Raw genomic sequence first — 24,842 nt, 5'->3', positions numbered from 1 at the left:
ATTTTTAATAACTTACCTGAAAGTCCAGGTTGACCTGGGAGTCCTCTGTCTCCTTTAGGACCTTCCATTGATCTCCCTGGTAGTCCGGGAGTGCCCTGTTGGCCTGGAGGACCTTGTAGACCAACAAATCCTGGTTCTCCTTTTGAGCCAGGAATCCCCGGGCTTCCTGGGGATCCTGGAAAACCCACATCGCCTTTTGTACCTAAGATTTAAAACAGCCCCCAAAGTAGTTAGATGAAGGATGATATCATTGCATTATTATGGGCTGATAACCTTTATTTCTATGGTAAATATTTATCTTCCTTTAGACATTTGGATTACAATGAAATTCTTTCAGGAAATTTCATTATTCTCTACCAGATCTTCATGAATCAGGTAAAAGAAATGGTCAGTTTAACTGAAGGGTCTGACTAGCTAAATTGCTTGTGGCTTATTGCTCACCCACTTCCACCATCTTCATCCACTGCACTCACACCTAAAACTTCTTATGAGCTAAATCCTAAAGTCCTTAATCAGCCACAATTCCACTGGTGTCTATGCAGTGGAAGTTTTGCTTGGGTAAGGATAACAGGGTTTAGTTCAGAAGAAGAGGATAGATTTACCAAGATCAACATTCAAAACATATGAATTTTTTTCCAAGTTTGTATAAATAGGTAATTTAAAGCTTATTTTAAAACTTTCATTGCTCACTCAATGTATTTTATTGGCTAGTGAAAATATATACAATAAAATAAAATAAAATGGTAAAAGAAAGGAAAATTAGCTAGACTTCGATTTTTACAAAATTAGTATGGAAACAGAAGGACTTCAAATTCAAAAGCACTCGCAATACAAATAAAAGAGTTCTCACCACAACACAGCTTGCAGTAAATTCCACACTAAGAATATTTACCTATTTAGGGCATATCTAATTGATGTCTAAGATGCTGCTACTATAATAGAAATTAGTAACTGACACCTCAAGTTTTTGCTTCCAGATTTAAATAGTGGAGCACATAACAGAATGCAGTTGCACGTGTGTTTGAACTACAGAATTAAGTTTTAAAACCTTTTTTTATTTTATATTACCTTTATCTCCTTTTGCACCAGGAAATCCTGGAAGCCCTCTACCTGGAATACCTACAAGTGACAGCAGTAAAAGTAAGACAAGACAGTAGTTACATTTAATGCATAATTAATATTTATTACAAAAACAGACACCAGCACTTGGATATGAATGGTTTATGCACAAGGTTTTCTGGGCAGGGACTGTCGTTCTGTTATGTATTTCACTGTGTCTAGCACAATGGGGCCCTATCTGTGAATGAGGCCCCTATGTGCTACCACCGTACCAATAATGAAGAAAGGATGAGACAGCTCCAAAACTTCACAGCAAATTGGTTATGGGAAAAGATTTCCTAAACAGCAAATCTTGAAAATACTGCCAGATTTTGCAACAGTTTTTCTATCAAGCTAACACTGATGCACAATGCAACTAACTAAAGGCACTCACCTCCATCAAAGCTGGTTCAGGACTCCCTAGCACTACATGAACTAAGAGAAGATTATTTAGTGTGAGAGCTAACTAATGCTCTTTAGTTTAGGTATAATTTGTTGATGGTGGTTGGTGCAGGGTGCTCAGTCTTTTTTTTTTTTTTTTTGCATGCTCATTTTTAAGTCATAAAGAGCCAAATTGTGAGGTCCTTATTCAGGCAAACCCCTTTTGACTTTATTGAAATTTTGAGTAAGGATCTCAAGATTTGGTCCAAACTGCACTAACTGTACACATGGTTCTTTCCCCTCCAATTTATACCTTTTCAGGAATGCTCATGTGAAGAATATAACATTCTATTGGATTTAAACATCCATGCCCACTTTAGAAGTCTGATGCTGCAGTCCTTGTCAATGTATGTCAATGGGAGTTAAGAGGAGATATTCTTGATTCTGATGAAAACATGGGTTTTTCCCACAGAAATTTTGAAACAAGTTTTTTGTTTCATATAGACTAAATGTTGTTTACATATTTTGTTTTTAAAAACCACAATGACATTTTATGTTTATTTGAAGTAAAAGTTTTCATTACAAATCAGCTCAAAACTTCAGTCATGAAAAACCAACAATTTGTTTTACTGAAATATTTCAAACAAAGATTATTGTTGCAAATTTATTAGGAGGAAAATGTCAGTATTGAGACCAGACCTACCAATTTCCTAAGAAATTTTCTGTCCAAATCACCAGCTTTATAGTAGTTTGCAAGGCATTATACAAACTTCACTATATAATCCTCCCAATGTAAGTACTTAAAAACTACATGGTCCTCCATCTTACTTGACTGTGCAATCAGACACTTCCTGTGCATTTCTGTAATAAATATCTGACATATATGTACATTTTAACACAAAAGAAAGGTAACCTGGCATGATGCTTACCTGGGTCACCCTTTGCTCCAGGCGAACCTGGTATTCCATCATAACCTTGTTCACCTTTCTGTCCAGGGACACCAGGGGGACCTTGAGAACCAGACTGACCTGAAAAATCATTCATTGCCATTTTATAATCCAGTCATCAGATTTTTACACATCTTTCTCTCAATGGAAATGTAGGTTATGATGCTGCTCCCATTGAAGTCAAACGGCAGTTATTTATTATAGATTTGATTTTGCTCTCACTTTACATAGGTATTACATTGGCAGAACTCCACTGCCTTCACTGTTACTCCTGAATTACACCAGTAAGAGAAAAGAATCAGTCCTTTTAATTCAGAGATTGACAACCTTTTGTACGCGGCCCATCAGGGAAATCTGCTGGTGGGCCGGGCCGGTTTGTTTACCTGCAGCATTCACAGGTTTGGCCGATTGCAGCTCTCGCTGGCCGTGGTTTGCTGTTCCAGGCCAATGGGGGGTGTGGGAAGCGGCACAGGCCAAGGGATGTGCTGGCCGCCGCTTCCCACAGCCCCCATTGGCCTGGAATGGCGAACCGTGGCCAGCGGGAGCTGCAATCGGCCAAACCTGTGGACGCTGCAGGTAAACAAACCGTCCCGGCCCACCACCAGATTTTCCTGATGGGCTGCATGCCAAAGGCTGCTGATCCCTGTTTTAGTTTCTTATAGTAATAGTTGTGAACCCTGCTAAGACTAAAGTATAAGAAACTCCAGTAAGAGCTTGAGTCTTCTCCCTCAGTATCACCCATTGAATATCAGGTGCTTATGTCTTGCAGAAACAGAACTGGGCCATGAGAATTCATACAATTACCCTATATAGCCTAATTCTCCACTTTGACTGTAGCATACTAGTTTTACCCCAATGACATTACGCCAGTGTAACATAGTGGAGATCAGACCCAAAAGGTCAGTGTGAGGGATTTTAAATGCAATTGGTAACGATGATGGTAGCAACAAATGGTACTGAAGAAAAATTGTCTTACAAATGGCTTTAAAGAACCAGTCCCCCCCATCTTAAAATGATTGGTTTTGTCTTGCAATGCCCCTCCGCCCTCCACCTCCAAATTTTTCACTTGTAAAATGAACAAATGTGACTAGGAATCTTTGAGACAAAATAAATACAGAAGCCCACAATACCATGTTCAGTCACTTTTTAGAGTGGAAAGCACACTTGAAATGGTGCTTTTTAAAAATGAAGTGGATTCTTTACCTGCTTCTCCTTTTAAACCTGGAATGCCATCTAAACCAGAGAGTCCTTTTTCACCCTTTTCTCCCTGGCTACCTGGGCTGCCTAAAGAAAGCAAGAGGATTTGATTCACTGACTGTACATTTGTTCTTGTTAGTTTTACATTAAATGTTTTTAGGACTTGCCTGGATATCCTGCAATACCAGGTAATCCTTTGGGACCTGGATGACCAGGCATTCCTGGAATTCCTGTGCTACCCTTTTCACCTTTTTCACCAGGGAAGCCTGGAGCACCTGGCCTTCCTTCTTCTCCCTATGGAAAAAAAAAGCAAACAATAAAAGCCACACACTTAGGATGTGGTAAAGTGGCTTATCACGTTCTGCAATATTACATAATTTCCCCCCATTATATCCACCATCGCATTAAAGAATTTCATCCTCTTTATTTAGGATTAAATTCAGTGAAGCCTGTAGGCTCACAAATACACAATTATCTTAATTCATTCTATTTATGTAGTGCACAGATGACTAGAAGCCTTCTTATACACTTCACTGGGGGTCTTTTATCCTTTTTTTCTTCCACTGATAAAGATTGCAATTTTCTACAAGTTTCTCACATAACTTCTTTAGTGCACATGCATTTAGTCACCCAAAGTCCAGATTATCAAAATTCTTTGTTTGTATTAAATACGCAGGGTTTAATTTTATAATTTTTACTCCAAAGTTCAAAGGATACTCTAAATATTTGCCTTCAAAAAATCTTGTGAACCAACAACAGAGCCCCTTTCAGAATATGTAGAGTGTGAATTAAGTCTATCTATGGCATGTATATGGTGCTCATTACTAAATTATCTGAACGGCTCACAATATTTTAATGTATTTAACCTTCTCAAATGCCTGTAAGGAAGGGAAATCAGGATATGTTTTAATATACAGCCGCTCCTCGGGTTACACAAACCCAACTTACAGTAATCCACATTTGTGGAAAAAGTTCCATAAGTTCTGTAAGCTTTTTTTTTTTGCGCAATTGTCGGAGATACATTCCCGAGTTTTGCAAAATTTGACTTATGCAAGTAAGTCAGGGAGCTTCTTTAGTGTGTTTTGCACCATCTCAGTCATTTTTTAAGAGTTTGTTTCTTTCATTTTTACTGATGTAAATTATTTGATTTTATGGAGTTAGAATAAATCAACACTGCTGCAAAATTTGGTACCATTGTGCTATGGCGTATATGAGGCCCTCCATACACACACACACATATTATACACACACACACACCCATCATCATTTCCTGTTTCCAATGCCAAGGTTGGGTAGGATTGACTTCTGTCGGTTTCTTTGGCTTTGGAACCTAGACTGCCAGCCACCTCAAGTTTAGACCCATTTTATAGATGGGGAACTGAGACACGGAGAGGTTAGTGAGTTGCCCAAGGTCATATAGGAAGTCCATAGTAGAGCAGGAACTTGAACCCACAACTCCCACCTCCCTAACCACCAGGCCTCTCTTTCACACACACACACACACACACACACACACACTCTTACTTTCCACTCAGATGTTAAAATAGAAATCTAACAGAATAACTTATGAACAAATGAATCTTTTGAGGCACTAATTAGAAACGAGACAATTCATTTTTGAGATTGTAAATACCTTCTCACCCGGAGAACCTGGAATGCCAACCCCTGGAATACCCGACTCTCCTTTGTCTCCTTTTGCACCTTGTAATCCAGGGTACCCTGGTACACCTGGTGAGCCTGGCACACCTGGTACACCTTTTTCTCCAGGTATTCCTAACAATAAAATAAAAAGTATATTAAATCTGTAGCACCCCAGCAATAAAGACAAAAATCTGTTATTGAGATATTACCTTAAAACGACTGTGGATGTTAGAACTAGAAAACAAGTGAATTGCTGTACTGTCTAGTAAATAGAGATAAACAAGAACCTAGCCATCTAAAAAAGTGAATTGTTTTTGGTATTTCCCCTGTTTTATTATACATAAATGTTCAGAAGTGTGCCTATGATTTAGCCATACACACAACCAAATGCAAAAAAATACTCAGGTTTCCATAAAGAGCAACCGACAAATACAACTTGTAATATACCTATCTGATCAATGGAACCAGAATGATTTCCAGGTTATCTACCATGTGTAGTAGCAACTTAGTCACTAAAAGAGTCTGCCTCTGAGAGGTCGACTGGCCTATTCAGGTGATAATGTGCTCCTAAATATGAGAAAATGTAGAACTGAGCCAATAAGAACCAGAGAGCATGCAGTGTGAACCCCCTTTTCTTTCTCTTGCTCGATCTCAAAGGCCAGTTTTGACTAACAATCTATGAGAATAGAAATTGGATGACAAATTAGCCAGCCTTGATGTTACTAATTTTTTGGCCTCAAATCTTTTTTTCTTTGATTTCTTAAATATGTTACGTATAAGCTAACAAATAGCCAATTTTAACTGAGATAAGAATCCCTGTTAAGATGCATTCCTCCTATTCCTCTATTTTAAAAAAATAGAGACTGTCACCAGGACACCACATTCCTATCACAGGTGGATGCATTCCAACTTCATGACAAAATCTATAACAAAGATATATAACATTTTCAAAACTGGCTGCCTGAATTGTATGTGCAAATCCTACACCTGTGATCCTGAAACAAGTAATTGCGCTGAAGTGTTTGTCCTCATACAAAGATCTGAGATTTGAATGCAGAATTTAGGAACTCGTTTTAATATTGTTCAGAGTCCCCAAAATAGCGCAGACTATGATGTAGCCATCTACTTATCCACTAAAACCTGAACTCAGACAACCAACTCTTTTCACAGAGGACACTGAATGAAAGTCAGATGGCAATTTCTTTTGTGCCTTGTGGCAACACACAGCATAGTTTATATGTAGCCACACATCAGAGTGAAAAGCAGCCTGTATCCGTGCTGTGGTGTGTAGTTCCATGTGGCAGTGAAAGGCTTTGGCAGCAGGAAAAGACTCCAGCGGCAGGGAACTGCCAGAGTCTTTCCCTGCTGCTTCATTTATACCAGAATTTTTCACTACCAAAGAAAACTTTCCCCTGTGCCGGAGAAAGGCTCTGGCAGTTCCCTATGGTGGGAAAAGGCTCCAGCAGTGGGGAGCTACTGGAGCCTTTCCCCACTGCAGGAGTCTTTCACTGCAATGAGGAAAGGCTCCAGCACGGGACATTACGCTGCTAAAAATAGCAGTGTAGATGGGGGACGCACTGCTTTGGTGTGTAGAGAGCTGTGTAGGGTACATACATATGCTAAGCGGTGCCTCACCGTCTACACTGCTATTTATACCCATGTGAGAGGGGCATGCAAAGTATGTACTCTACACTCCACCATAAGCGTAGACATAGCCTTGGTCACTACTGACTTGGGCCATATTTAAACCAGTGGCGAAAGGACAGCATCCTCTCTGTTATCCAATTTATGCAAATAAAAAACGGTTACTCACCTTTCTGTAACTGTTGTTCTTCGAGATGTGTTGCTCATATCTATTCCAGTTCGGTGTGTGCGTGTGCCACGTGCACGGATGTTGGAAACTTTTTCCCTAGCAGCTACCCGTTGGGCCATCTGGGGAGCCTCTGGAGTGGCGCCGATATGGCGATCTATATAAGACCCTGCCGGCCCGACCCCCCTTCAGTTCCTTCTTGCAGGCTACTCTGACAGAGGGGAGGGTGGGGGGTAATGGAATAGATATGAGCAACACATCTCGAAGAACAACACTTACAGAACGGTGAGTAACCGCTTTTTCTTTTTTGAGTGATTGCTCATATCAGTTCCAGTTAGGTGACTCCCAAGCCTTACCTCGGAGGTGGGATCGGAGTCAAGGAACTGCAGATTGAAGAATTGCTCTGCCAAAGGCTGCATCATCCCGAGAGTGCCGAACGATGGCACAGTGGGATGTGAAGGTGTGAGGCCCACATGGCAGCCCTGCAGATTTCCTGGAGAGGAATGTGTGCCAGGAAGGCAGCTGATGACACCTGAGCTCTTGTGGAGTGAGCCGTAATAGCAGGCGAAGGGATGTTTGCCAGGTTATAGCAAGCACAAATGCACCCGGTGATCCACAAAGATATTCGTTGAGAGGAAATTGGGGCGCCTTTCATCCACTCCGCAATGGTGACAAACAACTGGGTTGTTTTATGAAAGGGCTTTGTTCTGTCTATATAGAAAGCACGTGCCCTTCGAACGTCAAGAGAATGGAGACGTTATTCACGAAGGTCAGCATGCGGTTTTGGGTAGAAAACCGGTAGGAAGATATCCTGGCTCACATGGAAGCGGGACACCACTTTTGGTAGGAAGGCCGAGTGAGGTCTTAGTTGACCTTTATCTTTATGAAAGACAGTATAGGGCAGCTCACACGTAGTTCGGACACCCAACGTGCGGAAGTGATGGCCACTAGGAAGGTGACCTTCCAGGAGAGATACAGAAGTGAGCAGGAGGCCAGTGTCTCAAAAGGAGGGTCTAAAAGGCAAGAGAGGACCAAGTTAAGGTCCCATGCAGGCATGGGTGCCTTCGTTGGAGGATGGATTTTCTCCAGGCCTTTGAGGAAATGCTGCACAACCGGGTGTGCAAACACGGAGTGCCCGGCTGTGCCTGGGTGAAACGCAGAGATGGTCGTGAGGTGGACCTTAAGGGATCCAAAGGCTAGGTGCTGGTCCTTTAGGGACATCAGGTAGCCCAAGATGCATGGAATTGAAGCCTGAAGTGGGGGCACCTGCTGCTGAGTGCACCAGCTGGAAAACTTTTTCTACTTGGCTTCAGAGGTAAGTCTGGTTGACGGCTTGCGACTTTCAAGAAGCACCCACCTTACCGAGTCCGAACAGGTGCGTTCAGCCTGGTTTAGCCACGGATCCTTCAGGCCGTGAGGTGGAGCGACTGAAGGTCCAGGTGCAGAAGACGATCGTGGTTCTGAAAGATGAGGTCAGCGCTGAGAGGGAGATGCAGGGGAGCCTGGATTGACAGGTCCAGCAGGATCGGGTACTAACACTGATGCGGCCAGACAGGGGCTACCAGAATGACATCTGTGGGCTACCAGAATGACATCTGCCTTGTCCTGGCGGACCTTGAGGAGCACCTTGTATACCAACAGGAATGGAGGGAAGGCTAAAGCAACTGACCCAACCACATGATCTGGAAGGTGTCTGCTATCGAGCCCGGACTGTGGCCCCAGAAAGAACAGAAGGCTGGGCACTTCCTGTTGGACCGCGAAGTGAACAAGTCGACTCGGGGAAACCCCCAGGTGCGGAAAATGGAATGAATATCCGGACGTATCGACCATTCGTGAGTAAGAAAACACTTGCTCAAGCTGTCTGCCAGAATGTTCTGGACATCCGGTAGGTACGAGGCCTGAAGGTTGATGGAGGGGGCTAAGCAGAAGTCCCACAAAAGGAGGGCTTCTTGGCAGAGCGGCGATGACAGGGCTCTGCCTTGCTTGTTCAGGTAGAACATGGCCGTGGTGTTGTCTGTTAGGATTGCTACACAGTGGCCCTGCAAGCGGAGGAGAAAGGCTTGGCATGCAAGGTGATTCGCTCTGAGCTCTTTGATGTTGACGTGCAATGACAGCTCGCTCTTGTGCCATAAACCCTGCATTGTCAGGTTCCTGAGGCGAGTCCTCCATCTCAGGGCAGATGCGTCTGTGACCAGGGTAAGGATGGGTTGGGGGGATGGAATGGGACCCCAGCACCCACCATCCGAGGATCCAGCCACCATTGTAGGGAGTCGAGTGTGTACTTCTGGACCATGAGGACCATTTCTAGACTGTCGCATCCAGGTCGATAGGCTGAAGCCAACCATGTCTGCAGTGGCCTGAGTCTTAGTCTGGCATGCCGCATCATGTAGGTACAGGATACCATGTGACCCAGCAACCAGAGGCACTGCCTTGCTGTGGTGGTGGGAAACTTGCAGAAGCTGGTAATTACACCTGTTATAGCCAAGCACCATGCTTCCAGAAGGAAAGCCCTCGCTTGGTTTGCTTCCAGGACTGCACCTATTAACTTTATTGTTTGAGTAGGTACGAGGATGGATTTGCTGACGTTTACCATCATACCCAAGCGAGTGAACATGTCAGTGATTAGATGTACCTGAGACTGGAAATAAGCCCCATATAAGCCAGTCATCGAGGTACGGGAAGATGTGCACGTGGTGTCGGCGAAGAAAGGCTGCCACAGCTGCTATGCACTTGGTAAAGTCGCAGGGGGCTGTGCCCAAGCCGAATGGGAGGACTGAGAACTGATAGTGCAGCTTGCTCGCCTTGAAGCGGAGGGAACGTCTGTGAGGGGGGATAACTGAAATGTGAAAGTATGCGTCTTTCATATCGAGGGCGGCATACCAGTCTCCCGGGTCCAGTGAGGGAATGATAGTGGCTAAGGAGACCATACGGAACTTCAGGTAGACTATGTACTTGTTGAGCTCCCTGGGGTCCAGAATAGGTCTTAGGCCTCCCTTTGCCTTGGGGACAAGGAAATAACAGGAGTAGAAACCCTTGCCCCTGAGCTCCTTCCTCCACTGCCCCTAGGGCAAGGAGGGATTGAACCTCCTGGATGAGGAGTTGCTCATGAGAAGGGTCTCTGAAGAGGGAAAGGGAAGGAGGGTGGGAGGGCAGGATGGTATGGAAATGGATGGAATATCCCGTCTGCACCATGCGGAGGACCCAACAGTACGATGTGATACGGGACCAGGCATGGTAGAAACGGGATAGACGTTGAGAAAGGGATAACTGTCCGGGGTAAGAGCTGGCATTCCATCCTCTGGCACACCTTCAAAATGGGCACTTAGGCCCGGGGGTGGCTTAGATTGTCTTTGACCTTGCCCAGAGAGGGGGTAAGATGGTCTACATTGAGAGTATCTACTTCGACGAGAAAAGTCCTGCCTTGATCTAGGAGGGAAGGGCGTTGCTGGTGGTCTGGGGTTTAAATGGCTTCCTTTGGTTAGCCGGGGTATGCAAACCTAAGGATTTAATAGTATTCCTCATGTCCTTTAAGGCAGGGGTCCCCAACGTGGTGCCCGCGGGCGCCATCTAAATGCGCCCGCGTCCTGGCTGGTGGTGGAGCATCCACCAAAATGCCGCCGAATTTCAGTGGCGTTTCAGTGGCGACGCCTCTCGATGACATTGCTTATCCGCGGCAAGTGGCGTCATCGACAGGCGTCGCCACCGAAATGCCACAGAAATTCGGCAGCATTTTGGCTGATGTTCCGCCACCGTCATGGTCCTTCGTCTGGAGCCTGCCAGACGAAAAGGTTGGGGACCACTACTTTAAGGTATGCAGGCGGGAAACACTTTGTTCCGCAAACAAACCCTGGCCATCAAAGGGGAGGTCCTGGATAGTGTGCTGAACCTTGGGCGAGAGGCCTGAAGACTGAAGCCAGGCGTTCCGCTGCATGGCGATACCTGATGCCAGAGTGCGTGCAGCTGCATCCACAGCATTGAAGGAACCTTGGAGGGAGGTCCAAGCAACCAGTTTACCCTCCTCAGAAATGGACCCCAGTTCTGTACGAGCCTCTGCCGGGAGAAGATCTTGAAATTTCAGGACCGCAGACCAAGAGTTAAAATTGTACCTACTGAGGATCGCTAGCGAGAGACCCCCAGCAGAATAAATTTTTCTCCCAAAAAGGTCCAGACGCTCAGCATCCTTTGACTTAGGCGCAGGCCCTTGTTGGCCCTGCCTTTCCTTGGCATTCACCACGTCCACCACAAGTGAGTGTGGGGTGGGGTAGGTAAAAAGGTATTCATAACCCCTGGTGGGGACAAAGTACTTTCTTTTTACCCCCTTAGCTGTGGGAGGGATGGAGTCTGGGGTTTGCCAGAGAGAATTGGCATTGTTCTGAATGGTTTTATTCATGAGGAGGGCCACCCTGGAAGGCCCCTCTGGTCCTAGAATGTCCACCATAGGATCCTCCTCCTCCTCCACCACCTCCTCAGTTTGGAGGTTTATATTGATGGCCATGCGCGTCAACAGTTTTGGAAGGACCCTGAAGTCCATCGGGGGTGGACCAGATGTGGACGTACCAGTCACAGCCTCATCAGGGGAGGACAAAGCTGACCCCAATGGAAGGTCCGGTGCAGAGACAGTCTCCTGGTTGGGCATGGGTGGTTCCTTCTGGGTACCTGGGGTAGCTCCTACCACAGGTGCTGGCTCTGCAGGTTGGTCCAGGTCTGGAGGGAGGAGGCTGACAGTCACCTCAGGGGGCCAGGTGCTCAATCCTGATGGTGGTTGGGCAACTGTGGGGGCGCCCTGGGCCTGGTGATATGCCCAGGGAGTCCAAAATTGTCACTGGGGCTGCCAGTTGGATGCTGGGGGATCTTTGCCAAGGCTCCCCAGGCCCGACTGGGGAATATCCGAGAACCCTGAAGCTCTCTCTGACCTGCCAGAAGAGGACCAAGATTGTGACGGCCAAGGAGGAGCGGTCCGCGAGTGAAGCAAAGGGGGCACCGAGTCCCTTGGCAGGCGCGAGTCATGCGGGGATCAGTGCCAGGAGGCTGATCGTGACCACGACTGGTGCCGCAATGAAGAGCGGTGCCAGGCAATAGAGCGATGCCACAATGAAGAGTGGTGCCACGCTGGTGAACGGTGCCGCGCTGATGAGCAGCGCCGAGCTGATGAGCGGTGCTGCGATGGAGTGTGGTGCCATGATGGAGAGCAGTGGTGGGCCACGGGCCGGTGTCGTGGCGACAGTTGACGCAGAGATCGGAGTTCCACACTGCGTCAGTCCAAACGGTGCCGTGAGGTCGCTGATCGTGACCTGGATCTGGAACGGGACCATGATCCAGCAGTCGATTGCAACCTTGAGCTGGATTGGCTCTGAGGATTGGGACTGTGAGACCAGTGCCACAAGTCTAACCAGTGCCGTGAGTCAGACTGGTACCTGTGGCAGTGCTGGGACTCCGAGCGGCGTGGAGATGCTGGTCTGAGGGCTGCCATCCCAAACATCACTGGTTCACCCTTGGACGGTACTGGAACTCAGGTTAGGGCCGGTGCTGGGGCCAAAGGCACTGAAGCCGTCATTTCAATGGGCCCTCTGACAGCCTGGAAGGTATCCAGTCTGGAAAGTAATGTGATCTTTTCCACTTGCACTGTCCCTTGCGCAGGGCTAGGATGAGTAGATCTGAGCCTGGCGGCCTTGTCCTGCATAGAGGCCTGGTTAGAGTCCAGATACCTGAGACAGGAATCGTCGGGGCCACCCATAGGCATGGGCTTGTTGCAAGAGTTGCAAGGCTTGAAGCCCTCGGACATCATGCCCCAGATCCCCGCAGGGCAGTCATTGATGGGACTGCTCTCAACTACTCGACAACGCTTAATACTATAGGAAACACTTACCACTAACTAATAACAATTAATCGACAATCAAGATAAGATAAGCTAGAGCACTTGATGAAACAAGAGACCACTGTTCCAACAACTGTTACGGGCAGCAAGAAGGAACTGAAGGAGGGTCGGGCTGGCAGGGTCTTATATAGATCACCATATCGGCGCCCCTCCATGGGCTCCCCAACCAGTCCGACAGGTAGCTACTAGGGAAAAAGTTTCCGACATCCATGCACACGGTGCAGGCACACACCTAATTGGAATTGATATGAACGATCACTCGAAGAAGAACATAGTTTAACAAGAAAATCTTCTTTGACTGAGCACTAACAATAATTATTTTTAACTTCGTGGTTTCAAGGGTCAGAATGTGGCCAGACACAGGCGCACAAGGGGCAATAAGTTCCCTACACATGTGGAGCCTTTCCACGTCAATTCCAGGCAGAGGAGGAGAACAGGAGTAGTGTGCCACAGTGCTGAGTAATCAGTGAGTAGAGCCTGGACTGTCGCACCACTCCAAACTGTTCGCCAGCAGAGCTGAGGCACATGAGGTGGGATGTAACCTGCAACCAGCTGAGGGAAGTTATTCCCCTCTGAAGTAAGGAGGAGGACTCAGTCACAATTCCTTCCTGGGCATCTCTCCTGGGGTGACACAGCTATTGGTTAAAGGCTCAATCTATCCCTAAATATTTTAAGATCTGTGTTTCCTTCACTTTTTTGACCAGCCACTTTTGACAGATATCTTTGTGAAGGTGATATCTCAACAAGCTAAGTTCACAGCATGTGGTACCTGGCAAACCCATTTCTCCAATTGATCCTTTTTGTCCTGGAAATCCTGGGTCACCTGGGTATCCTGGAGGGCCTTGATCACCTTTTCGTCCTACGAACAATGAAAAGTATTACAAGTTCCATTAGTTAACAAGGATTACAAAGTCTGTGCTAATTACATTTATTAAAAGCTGCAAACATACCTGGAAGTCCTGGGAAGCCAGGTTCACCATCCTTTCCTGGCATTCCTGGTACACCATAATCCCCTATTTTTCCCTTTTCTCCTATTGGTCCTTCTTGTCCTGGATACCAAAAAACCCAAAACTAATTTTCAATTCTTTCATTAATTTTACTCTCACATGTAAAGTAATAGGCAAATCCTGTGAGAATCTTCACAGTTGTCACTTTTCTCTACTAAGAAAGGAAATGGACGAACTAAAACTTCAGAAGTAGTGTGGTAACACTGTAAGAGTTATCTAGCACACCAGCTATGTATACGTAACCAAAATCAGGTTTGTTGTTAGTGCACACAATCACAGTACTGGGTGTCTTCTCTAACATATGTGGCAAGATATATCTTGAAAAAGATCACGCAAAGAAACATAATACATTCAGAATGGATAACTGTATTTGAGACATCTAGCAGAATGCTAGTATCCTATTATTAATTATGTTAATGTGAAATAAGACACCAGACAGTGTCAGGTTGCAACATGAATGACTGAGTTGACTATTTTGCTGTCTAAGCAGGTAACTGTGGGGTCTGGGTCTGTGAACAAGAGGTTGTTTGAGTGACCTCTGTGTTGGCTCAAATGTGAAAGCCCCTGCTACCTTGATTTACCTAACTTTAGACCTTTGTCTAAGAGCCCCCTTATGCTACTGTCCATACATAAGTATAGTGCCTCTGCTTCTAAGCCATGACCTGTATCCTGTGCACCATTTCTTTTTGCAAGACACAAAATGAAGACAGTTCCAAAGGAACTGACAATCTTAGAGAGAAACGGAGAAGACAGCACATATAGAGAAACCCAGAGGAAAGGGTCACTTTGAATTAGATTTTTTTACCTTTATATTTTGTTAGTTGATTCACTTCTTGTTAGCATCATACAATAAATTAGTCTTAATAAGGAATTTGGGTGCTGGAGAATAGCTACTGAAATTTTTAAAACAAGAAGCTTTGTTGAAAAATGGCTTTAGTTTGAAACTGAATTTTTTCAATGAACATTGTTGAAAGATTTCATTATTATTAAAAAAAATGGTGCCTTTTACCCAACTGAAAAGGTTACTGAAAAGATCACCGAAAGTTTTAATTTACCAAAAAATGGATTAGCGTTAAAACCAAAAATGTCAATAATCATTTACAAAAAAAGATGCATTAAAAAACAGCAAAAAATTGGGTCTGTTTCAAAATCTTCGGAAGGAAAACAACTTTGAGGTGTCAATATTTTTCAAGAACAAAGGTTTAAATTTTCTGACCAGCTATTATGGTTACGGTGGACACACTTAAAATGTTTCTACTGTTGTGAGAGATTCTGCTGATTCAAGAGATACTTTTTTCTCCTAAGGATGTGCTTAAATGAGAAAAATGATTGGTAGAACCACTGATTTCCCGCAAACCAGTAGAAAACTTTTAAATTTGCCACTGTATACCAGAATGACACCTTTCCCTAGGGAGTGCTGAATAAACTTGGAGATAAATATTTAGTTGGCTATGTGAAGCTCCTAGATTTTGATTTTTGAAAGCTGGCTTTCCAAAATCAAGATGTAACAGAAGACAAACACCAAGCATCACCTTTAACTAAGCATAACCGTTAACACATAATAGATAAAGATCAGTACTTATCTAAATGTAAAGATAAAAGTTTACCTTTTTCTCCTGGGTCTCCCTTTTGGCCTTTCATATTTTCCATGTCTATTTTCTTTATGCTTCCTGGTTCTCCTGGTAGACCTACTTCACCTTTACTCCCTTTTAAACCAGTATCACCTCGTGGCCCTGACGTACCCGGAAAACCTGGAGTACCTGCAGTGAGAGAATACCGGATAGAACACCACAGTAACGTATGATGTGTGACAGATATGTGCAAAACAAAGTAATTACTAATTCAAACTGTGAGCTAAGTGTACCAAGGTCAGGGGAGCTGATTTACCTCCACAAGGACAGGATGGGGCATTTTTTACTCCATGTTCCCATGAGGGTAGTTGTGTTGCAAGGGAGGTTGAGTTCTGCCAACCAGAAAGCTGCTTTAATTTATGACCAGGCTCCACAGCAGCCCTGCCTAAGGAAGTGGCCTGGAAGGATGTTTAAATCACTGCACCTTTCAGGTGGCATGGCCCTCCCACTTTTTCACCTACCTTGTCCCAGCAGAATGAGGTTGGGGTTGGAAGGAAGCTTCTGTTATAGTCATTCCTTCTCCTGCCCCTCCATCAGATACAATGTGCCCAATTTTCAAATGGGGGCACCTTATTGTAACACCCCTAAATTATAGAATTTAATGACAATCTTTCTACATTTTTTTTAAACCCACCCAGGAAAATTTAATGATAGAATCCTACGGGATGGCTAGAATAACCCATAGGAAGGATTTAACTCTCCTTTAAATTCTATATCTTTTAGAGTAATTTCTCTTGAATCCTCCCTGATCTGGCAGGTCCTTACCCTGCTCTTGCATCAAAAAAAACTTCTGGATTAATGCATCCTATTCTTGGTGTCCAGCTTTGCTAACAAGGCCACTCAAATCAAAACAACATACACTTCAGTCCATACCTACTCCCCAGACATGGCTATTTCCAAGGCCTTGTCTTCACTAGGAAAATAAAAGATGTATTTTTAACATGTTAAAATCATAGCATAGCCAAGACAGTTGCATTTCTAACATTTGTTAGCTGGTCATGGTAAACTATAGTGGTGGAGTCTATGTTTTATCTTGACCTGTTAACACGTCATAAACACACTTCTTTTCTTAGAGTGATCATGCCCTGGGGTTCCTCTTTAGGAATTCTCAGCCCCAATCTCTGGCTCCCACCTGCCTTTTATCAAGGGTAGAGTTAATGAGCCATGTCTTCAACAGTGAGTCAGCAGGAACCAATCAGCAGCTCCCTGCAGGGTTCTAATACCTGCTAACAGACTCCTGCCACTTTTTTACAAATTTAAAACTTCTATAAAACCTATTCATTTCTTGTGAAGTTTTACATAAAGGTCTAGGGCATCTATCTCATCAATAGATGTTCAGACTCATGCATATTCATACTGACGTGCCAATTTAAGTATTTTAGGACAGGAATGGCCTATTATGGTTGAAAACTGAGCTTAAAAATCAGTGTCTATAATACATTTAGACTCCATGCTCTCAGTGGCTCAGTGCAGGGGTGATGGAATCTTCCTAAAAGTGGGGGAAGGCGTGTACAAGGGCCCATCCCCTATGTGGCCCCACCTCCTGGTGAAGCTGGAAGCTGAAGCCTGGCCAGGCAGCCCGGGCCCCTCCACCTGCCGGGGATTGGGGGGGACTGAGAGCAGCCCCCAGCCCATGTCCTTGCCCCCCAGACATCCCACCCAGGGCAGGTGGAGGGTCTGTGGCTCCCCGTAGCTGCCTACGCGGCTCTTACCCCAACTTGGCTCCAGCTTCTATCCTGACTGGGGGCGGGTCTTGGGGGGAAGAGGAGGGGAAGGGGACCGGGTACTGGGTGAAAAGAGGACGGGCCAGGCCAATCAACTTTCAAAAAGTGGGAGAGCCATGGCCCTTTGGCCCCCCCCAGTTCTGGTGCCCCTGGCTAAGTGTCTGTGCTCTAATGATTATACCATATCTTAGATAAAAGTTTTAAACTTCCATTAACATTGTAAATATGCTAAACAGGAACTCAATATAACATGCAGATCCTGACTCCAATATTCTGTCCTCCTTGAATGTCCAAACCCATAGTGGGTTTTTCAAATGACTTTAGATTCACATTCTAATCAGAGGCAATCTCTTATAATGACTTCTCGCTAGATGTTCATTTGTCAAAAATTCCTACCTTTTTCACCCTGTAATCCTGGATTTCCTAATGGCCCAGGAGCACCTGGGATTCCAGGGGTTCCGATAACTCCCATTTCTCCTTTGATGCCTGAAACCAAAGCAAAATAATATTTAATAGAAATGTAATTGACTAAAATAAAATAAGTAACAGAAAGTGAATGACTTACTGCCTGTATTACATTAGGAACTGAAATCTTGAAAAAAAAGATAAGTCAAATGGGATGAACTAATTTTAAAAAAAACATATAATTTGTTTAACAATTGTATAGTCTTATATAATTCCTGACCTATATTGTCTCAACTTTATATTCCATTACTTATTGTATTTGTCACCCTCTCTTTTAATACATATGTAAAAAAATAATTTGTACTATCAGTGATTATATTAATCATTAATAAAAATTTAGTAAGTAATATGTCTAGTAAACAATACATGTTCCTTATGTCTCAGAAAACAAAACCTAATAATCCAAGTATAATATCTTATCAAATGCCATTTATATATATAAAAAACAGAGTAATTTGGTCAAGAAATACAATTGGATTTTTTAAAATTGTTAGCACAGGATTCCCAGAATCTTTTATTGTATTTTATTTTCAAACTTATGACTGAACCCACCTGAAATATTTAAATCCCATCCATCCCACTCGAAATAAGCTAACCCAGAGCTATGGGCTCTGTCCTGTCAGTTTGTTTGCCAAGTGTGTTTTATGTATAATATCATATACATGGCAAGACCAGTAGGCTGTTAAAATAGTCTGCAGTGAGGCAGTTAAATTAGTAATCACATCTCAGAACCAAACTGATAGAGAAAGAAATAGTAAAAAAAAAAAAATAGATGAAAAGTAGAGAATCAAGATCAATCCAAAATAGGGAATTCTTGACAGTTACTTAAAATTCAAAGCAATGAGATGCAGTGTCAGATGATAATCTCAACTAGAATTACAATACAATTGCTCCAGGTTAATACTCGTTTTATTGAGATCAAACACTGTCTAAACGTCAGGGATGAGTCTGACAGAAGAACAGCAGTATCTTTTGTTTTTTAAAGGTGGATCCTTAGCCACAATTTAAGGGCTTGACCTTGAAAGCTATCAAATTCTATCCACCAGAACACTTAAGGAGATGCTTAGAGTTAAGCATGTGCTTAAGTGTTTTGCTGGATCAGAGCCTGAGTACTAGAATCTTCCGGAATCAAACCCTAACTGCAATGAAAGGCATACAACCAAGTGGCATAATGACACAGAATTTCACACAACTATGATTAAATAAAAAAAAGATAGATCCTGTTTTTCCACAGACTATTCTTAATTTGTTTTGCTTACTTAAAAAAACAGATCTTTAATTGACTATTGGTATTTGAAACAGTCAGAAAACCCAAATGATTAATTTTCTAAAGCAAAAATGCATACCTGGAAAGCCTGTAAGTCCATCTTTTCCTTGTGGACCAGGTACGCCAGGTAAACCTACCAGACCTGGTAGCCCACTCTGGCCAGGGCTACCCTTATCTCCTTTTGGTCCTGGCATATCTAGTCCTGGGATACCTGGGTAGCCCCTCTCTCCCTTTGTTCCAGGAAATCCTACAACAAAAAAAACCCAACTCTTAATAGAGCACATAGGACTTTATTAATCAGATGACAGTATAAAGTACAAATATGTTCTGTAAATGTGCATCTTGTGGAAAACAAAGCACATTTCTTTATTAGCAGAGGAAAACAAAGTGAAAAAATCCTCATAATCTAAGTGCTGTTTCAATCTTATCCATTTCTATTTTTAATCTGCTACATCAGCTGGTATGTGCAGCCTGCAGAGATTTAGTGAGGAAGTTGTGAATCAACTTTCAGTTTTAGGTCACAGAGATGAAGCCTGATGATGTTCTGGTTTTCTAAAGATTCTTATCCACGGAGTTTACATTTTTAAAAGGCTGGAAAATATTATAAAAGAGGCCTACCACTTTCCCCCATATTAATGCCCATACGATTCATAAAATTGATTCCAGATATAAATGAAAAAGGAAGAACACACAAAACCAGCAAGTATTTTGTATCACCTTTTGGTCCTTGTGGCCCTGGTCCTCCTGGAGGTCCGGGAGGCCCTGGAGGGCCTATTCCTGGCACACCTGGGGCACCTTGTGAACCTGGTGATCCAGCTGAACCTGGGTCACCTACAGGGAAAAATAAAGCATAAGCTAATTATTTTGCCATATTACCTTTTTGGCTTGCTTGGGGCAGATAGTAGACAGGCACTTTGGGCGACATTCCCCCCAATCGTGCAAAGGGCTAGCAGAAGGCCTACACATCATTTAAGTCATTAGTGTTTTCTTCATGGCTGTTCCAAAAGCAATGGGGAGAGGAAGGGCTGCACAGCCAGGTGGGCAGGAAGGAGGCAGAGAGGGAAGGGAAACGGACATTACATGTGGAAGTTTAAGTGGTGCATGGGTCTTTTGCTGGCTTTTTGCACAGGTGTGAATTTCAACCATTAAGATTTATTTTTAAAAATTGTAAAAAATGTTACTACTAATGAACTACAAGGAGTCCGGTGGCACCTTAAAGACTAACGGATTTATTTGGGCATAAGCTATTCCCTGATACTTGATACTAATGAGCTGTAACTTTGATTTTTTTTAAATTACCTTTGATTCCTGGCTGACCAGGTACACCTGGAAATCCTTGCTCTCCTCGTAAGCCAGGCAAACCAGCATTTCCTTTTTCTCCAGGGAAGCCAGCTGGGCCCTGTGGGCCTGGTAATCCTTTAGGACCCGGGAGACTCACTCCAGGGTCACCCTTAAGGTGCAAATATAGATTAGAAGTCAATATACAATAAATTAAGTGTTTTTAAATTAAGCAATTGGGAAGCAGAATATCATACCGGCCTTCTCTGGATATATGCTAAATTACCCCAGATGAGGAGTTGGGCTACTATACTTTTCTTAGTACCAGCAAGAGCTCTGTATTGTTGATAATACAAATAGTAATTGCAAAGAACAATGTAAACTGCAAACACTCACTTTTTGACCAGGTAAACCTGGTGTGCCTGGTAAACCATCAAAGCCAGGACGCCCTGGAGGCCCTGGCTGACCTGATGTGCCAGGCTGACCTGGGAAACCTACAAAACAAACACAGATAATCAGGGTCTCAGTAAGTTAACCCTAAAGTTTCTTTTGCCTTTTAAATGAACTATTCACACTCACATAGAGAGGTATTAAACAGGGTCAAGTCAGTCTCCTCAAATGCCAAACTTGGAGGAGCTGAGCACCTCTTGTGACGGGCTGTGCAGTCCCAAATCTCAATAACTTCAATAGAGTTTAGGGTGCTCAGCACCTTGCAGGATTTTGTCTTGGGTGAATGAAGCAATATATATATTTAATGACTGATGCTGAATTAGTATTTGCACAGGTTCACCTCATTTAGAAAAAATAAGCCTTTTTTAAAGGAAAGAATGCATTCTAGTAAACTTTCTAAACTTCTGCGGGTCATTTAAAGTAGACCTCACAGAGCACTAGTCTGCTTTGCATAATCATAAATGCATCCCCTTTTCCACACAAAAAGCTAGATTCAGCTTTGAGGCTCAGTCCCTGACAAGGGGTGGTGCATATCTGTGCTGCCCAAGGAGGAACACGGGGAAGGAGTTGCAACTATGAGACATAATTCATTTCTTGCTCCTTTCTCCGAGGGTAAAGCAATTTACTGTAGCCCTTTACTGGAGGCAACTTATTTCCTCACTTCCAGACCCATCAATTCAGGGGTCAGCAACCTCTGGCACGCGGCACGCCAGGATAAGCACGCTGGTGGGCCGGGCCACTTTGTTTACCTGCCGCATTGACAGGTTCGGCCGACCATGGCTCCCACTGGCTGCAGTTTGCCGTCCTAGGCCAATGGGGGTGGCGGGAAGCCATGGCCAGCATATCCCTCACCCACGCCGCTTCCCACCGCCCCCATTGGCCTGGAACGGTGAACTGCAGCCAGTGGGAGCTGCAATCGGCCAAACCTGCTGACATGGCAGATAAACAAACTGGCCTGGCCCACCAGGGTGCTTACCCTGGCGAGCCGCATGCCAGAGGTTGCCGACCCCTGCATTAATTGATGAGTCAGATGTGGGTGGAACCAAAGACCTGCCCATTCCCCTCCCCTTTAGAACTTCCATGAGGCTGGGAGATCAGGTGCCAGCTCATGCCACTTATAATATCTCTATCTCATGTTATAAGGTAATATTTGAGTGTTTGCTCTGAAGCTGAAACCCCACAGTCAGGAGAGAAGCATTACCAATACTGGTTTACCATAGGAGGTGTTATCTCCTGCCCAATAAAAGAAGGTCCATAGACACCAGACAAACATTGTGGAACATCAGAAGACAAAACACTTGGTTAATTGCTCCCTCCCATGTCCTCTTCTGCCCCCTGTGAAGCAGAGACAGCTTGAACTCTGGGGGAAGGGAACAAAAATCCCTGATAGGAAGAAACTGGTGCTATCACTATGCTGTTTTGACTTTGAGAGGGCAATATTTCTAAGTATAAGCCAGGGATCCTGAGCCATTTAGCTTGGGTTAGCCCAAAAGACATATAGAGAATGCTTATTATAGAAATTTCTATCATCTTTTGGAACCTAAGCCTGTAAGTCATTTGTGTGTATGGTTGTTTGCTTTAACCTTATGAATAACTCTCTCATTTATTTTTCTTAGCTCATAAATCTTTATTAAATTTATTATAGGATTGGCTACAAGCATTATCTTCTGTGTGGGATCTAACATGCAAGTGACCAGTCCTTTGGGACCAGGAACAAATTGAACATTGTTGTGATTTTTGGGGTAAGGAACCATCTACCAAGATAGACTGGAGTACCCAAGGGGACTGTCTGTGACTCCATGTTTATGCTGTTGTAGTGCCTGAGGTGTTCATATCTGATACTTGGTTGGTGAAATCTGAGTATAGAACTCATAACCAATTTGGGGTTTGTGCCCTGCTTCTTCACACTTTGCCCTGAGGTTGGTACTCATGCCCTTGAGTCTCTCCAGATAGCCTGACAACTCTTTCCAGCCCATCTGCTATTCACATAACAGATATGCAGCTTGGATTCACAATAAAGTGAACAATAATGCAAATGCATACGGGGATTTGAGGAAAGGGGGTGTCATAAACAGATAGTTAAGGGTTAATGTCTCTTTTACCTGTAAAGGGTTAAGAAGCTCAGTGAACCTGGCTGACACCTGACCAGAGGACCAATAGGGGGACAAGATACTTTCAAATCTTGGTGGAGGGAAGTCTTTGTTTGTGCTTTTTGTTTTGTTCGTTGTTCACTCTTGGGACTAAGAGGGACCGACGGTGCAACCAGGTTTCTCTCCAATCTCCCTGATATAGGTTTTTATAGTTCAAACAGTAAAGTATAGGTAGATGGTGAGTAGTTTATATGTTTTTTTCTTTATTTGCAAATGTGCTTTGGCTGGAAGGAGTTTAATTGTGCATTTGGCTGGGAAGAGTTCACATTTGTATTTTGCTGAAAGTGATTTTAATTTGTACTGGAATATCTAGGCTGGGGGGTATTCCCAGTGCCTATAAGCTAAAAACCTGTTATCTAATCATCTATAAATTTACAAAGAATTTACTGTTTTTCTCTCTTTAATTAAAAGTTTCTTGTTTAAGAACCTGATTGGTTTTTTTATTCTGGTGAGACCCCAGGGGACTGGGTCTGGATTCACCAGGGAATTGGTGGGGAGAAAGGAGGGAAGGGGGAGAGAAAGGCTAATTTCTCTCTGTGTTAGGATTACTGTCTTTCTCAGGGAGAGTCTGGGAGGGGGAAAGAGAAGGAGGGGGGAAGGTCCATTTTCCTCTCTGTTTAAAGATTCAAGGAGTTTGAATCACAGTGATCTTCCAGGGTAACCCAGGGAGGGGAAGCCTGGGAGAGGCAACGGTGGGGGAAAGGGTTTGCTTTCTTTGTGTTAAGATCCAGACGGTCTGGGTCTTGGGGGGTCCCCGGGCAAGGTTTTGGGGGGACCAGAGTGTACCAGGCACTGGAATTCCTGGGTGGTGGCAGCGCTACGGGTTCTAAGCTGGTAATTAAGCTTAGAGGAATTCATGCTGGTACCCCATCTTTTGGACACTAAGGTTCAGAGTGGGGAATTATACCATGACAGGGGGGTTACTTGCCATTACTCCCTACCCTGGCTTAACAATGCTGGGTCACAATCCAGCACTGAAAGAGTGAGAGCAGTGCTCTGAAGTATATCTTCCATACGTTAGTAAGGGTACGTCTACACTACCCACCGGATTGGCAGGTAGTGATTGATCTATCAGGGATTGATTAATCGCGTATAGTGTAGACGTGATAAATTGATCCCCGATCACTCTCCCGTCGACTGCTGAACTCCAGCTCGGTGAGAGGCAGAAGCAAAGTCGATGGGGGAGCTGCAGCAATGGACCCTTCGCCGTGAGGACAGGAGGTAAGTCGAACTAAGATACGTCGACTTCAGCTACGCTATTCTCGTAGCTGAAGTTGTGTATCTTAGGTTGATTCCCCCCCACACCCCAAACCCCAGTGTAAACCAGGCCTAAGAGACAGACATATGGCCAAGGACTTGTTGTAGTTTTCTTACCTTTAGGGCCAGGAGGCCCAGAGAATCCTATTCCTGGCTGCCCAACAGCACCTTTTTCTCCTGGAAGTCCAGGTTTTCCTGGAAACCCAGGATCACCCCTGTCACCTTTGAAAACAAGACAGACACGGTACTTTAAGCATTTATGCAAAAAACAACTTTGGGGGGTGGGAAATGCTTTACTAGCAACAGAGAGAAAATTCAAGAGATAATTGTACCTTGGACTCCAGAGAAGCCAGGTGGCCCTGGGAGACCATCTGACCCTGGGGGACCAGGCAGAGGAATGACTTGTCCTGCTTCACCCTTTGGCCCTAGAAAGGTAATGTTGATGAATCAATACTTATGAGTAAAAATGCAACTGTATTAATACACAAGGTGGTGTATATATTCTGAGATACTAGAGATGCCTATTGGTTTTTGTTTTCCTGTTTTTACTACTCATCTCCAGTGCACTGATTGGAAGATGAAAAAGGCCCAAGCATGAAAGAAATACATGAAACTCAGAGAATTCTGGCTATTGTTTTGACTGCCACAAATCTGTATCTGCCAT

The 24,842-nt window shown here is 44.1% G+C and overlaps 1 protein-coding gene across 1 annotated transcript in view; it reads right to left on the bottom strand.

Moving 5' to 3' along the window:
- Positions 1-24,842, bottom strand: part of COL4A1 (collagen type IV alpha 1 chain) — a 255,736-nt gene that overhangs the window by 49,715 nt on the left and 181,179 nt on the right. Inside the window, exons 27-42 of the mRNA XM_075061481.1 lie at positions 24,511-24,603; positions 24,296-24,400; positions 20,718-20,815; positions 20,343-20,493; positions 19,761-19,874; positions 19,123-19,290; positions 17,708-17,797; positions 15,564-15,716; positions 13,900-13,998; positions 13,719-13,808; positions 5,257-5,396; positions 3,787-3,917; positions 3,630-3,706; positions 2,409-2,507; positions 1,069-1,119; positions 17-202 (exon numbers count right to left, since the gene is read on the bottom strand). Coding sequence (XP_074917582.1) covers positions 17-202; positions 1,069-1,119; positions 2,409-2,507; positions 3,630-3,706; positions 3,787-3,917; positions 5,257-5,396; positions 13,719-13,808; positions 13,900-13,998; positions 15,564-15,716; positions 17,708-17,797; positions 19,123-19,290; positions 19,761-19,874; positions 20,343-20,493; positions 20,718-20,815; positions 24,296-24,400; positions 24,511-24,603 — 1,845 coding nt within the window. The remainder of the gene's footprint in view (positions 1-16; positions 203-1,068; positions 1,120-2,408; positions 2,508-3,629; positions 3,707-3,786; positions 3,918-5,256; positions 5,397-13,718; positions 13,809-13,899; positions 13,999-15,563; positions 15,717-17,707; positions 17,798-19,122; positions 19,291-19,760; positions 19,875-20,342; positions 20,494-20,717; positions 20,816-24,295; positions 24,401-24,510; positions 24,604-24,842) is intronic.

This window comes from Chelonoidis abingdonii, chromosome 1 (genome assembly GCF_003597395.2).
Source record: "Chelonoidis abingdonii isolate Lonesome George chromosome 1, CheloAbing_2.0, whole genome shotgun sequence".
NCBI classification, from domain to species: domain Eukaryota; kingdom Metazoa; phylum Chordata; order Testudines; family Testudinidae; genus Chelonoidis; species Chelonoidis abingdonii.
The sequence above is the reverse complement of the archived record's forward strand: the minus strand, read 5'-3'. Positions and strand labels throughout refer to the sequence as shown.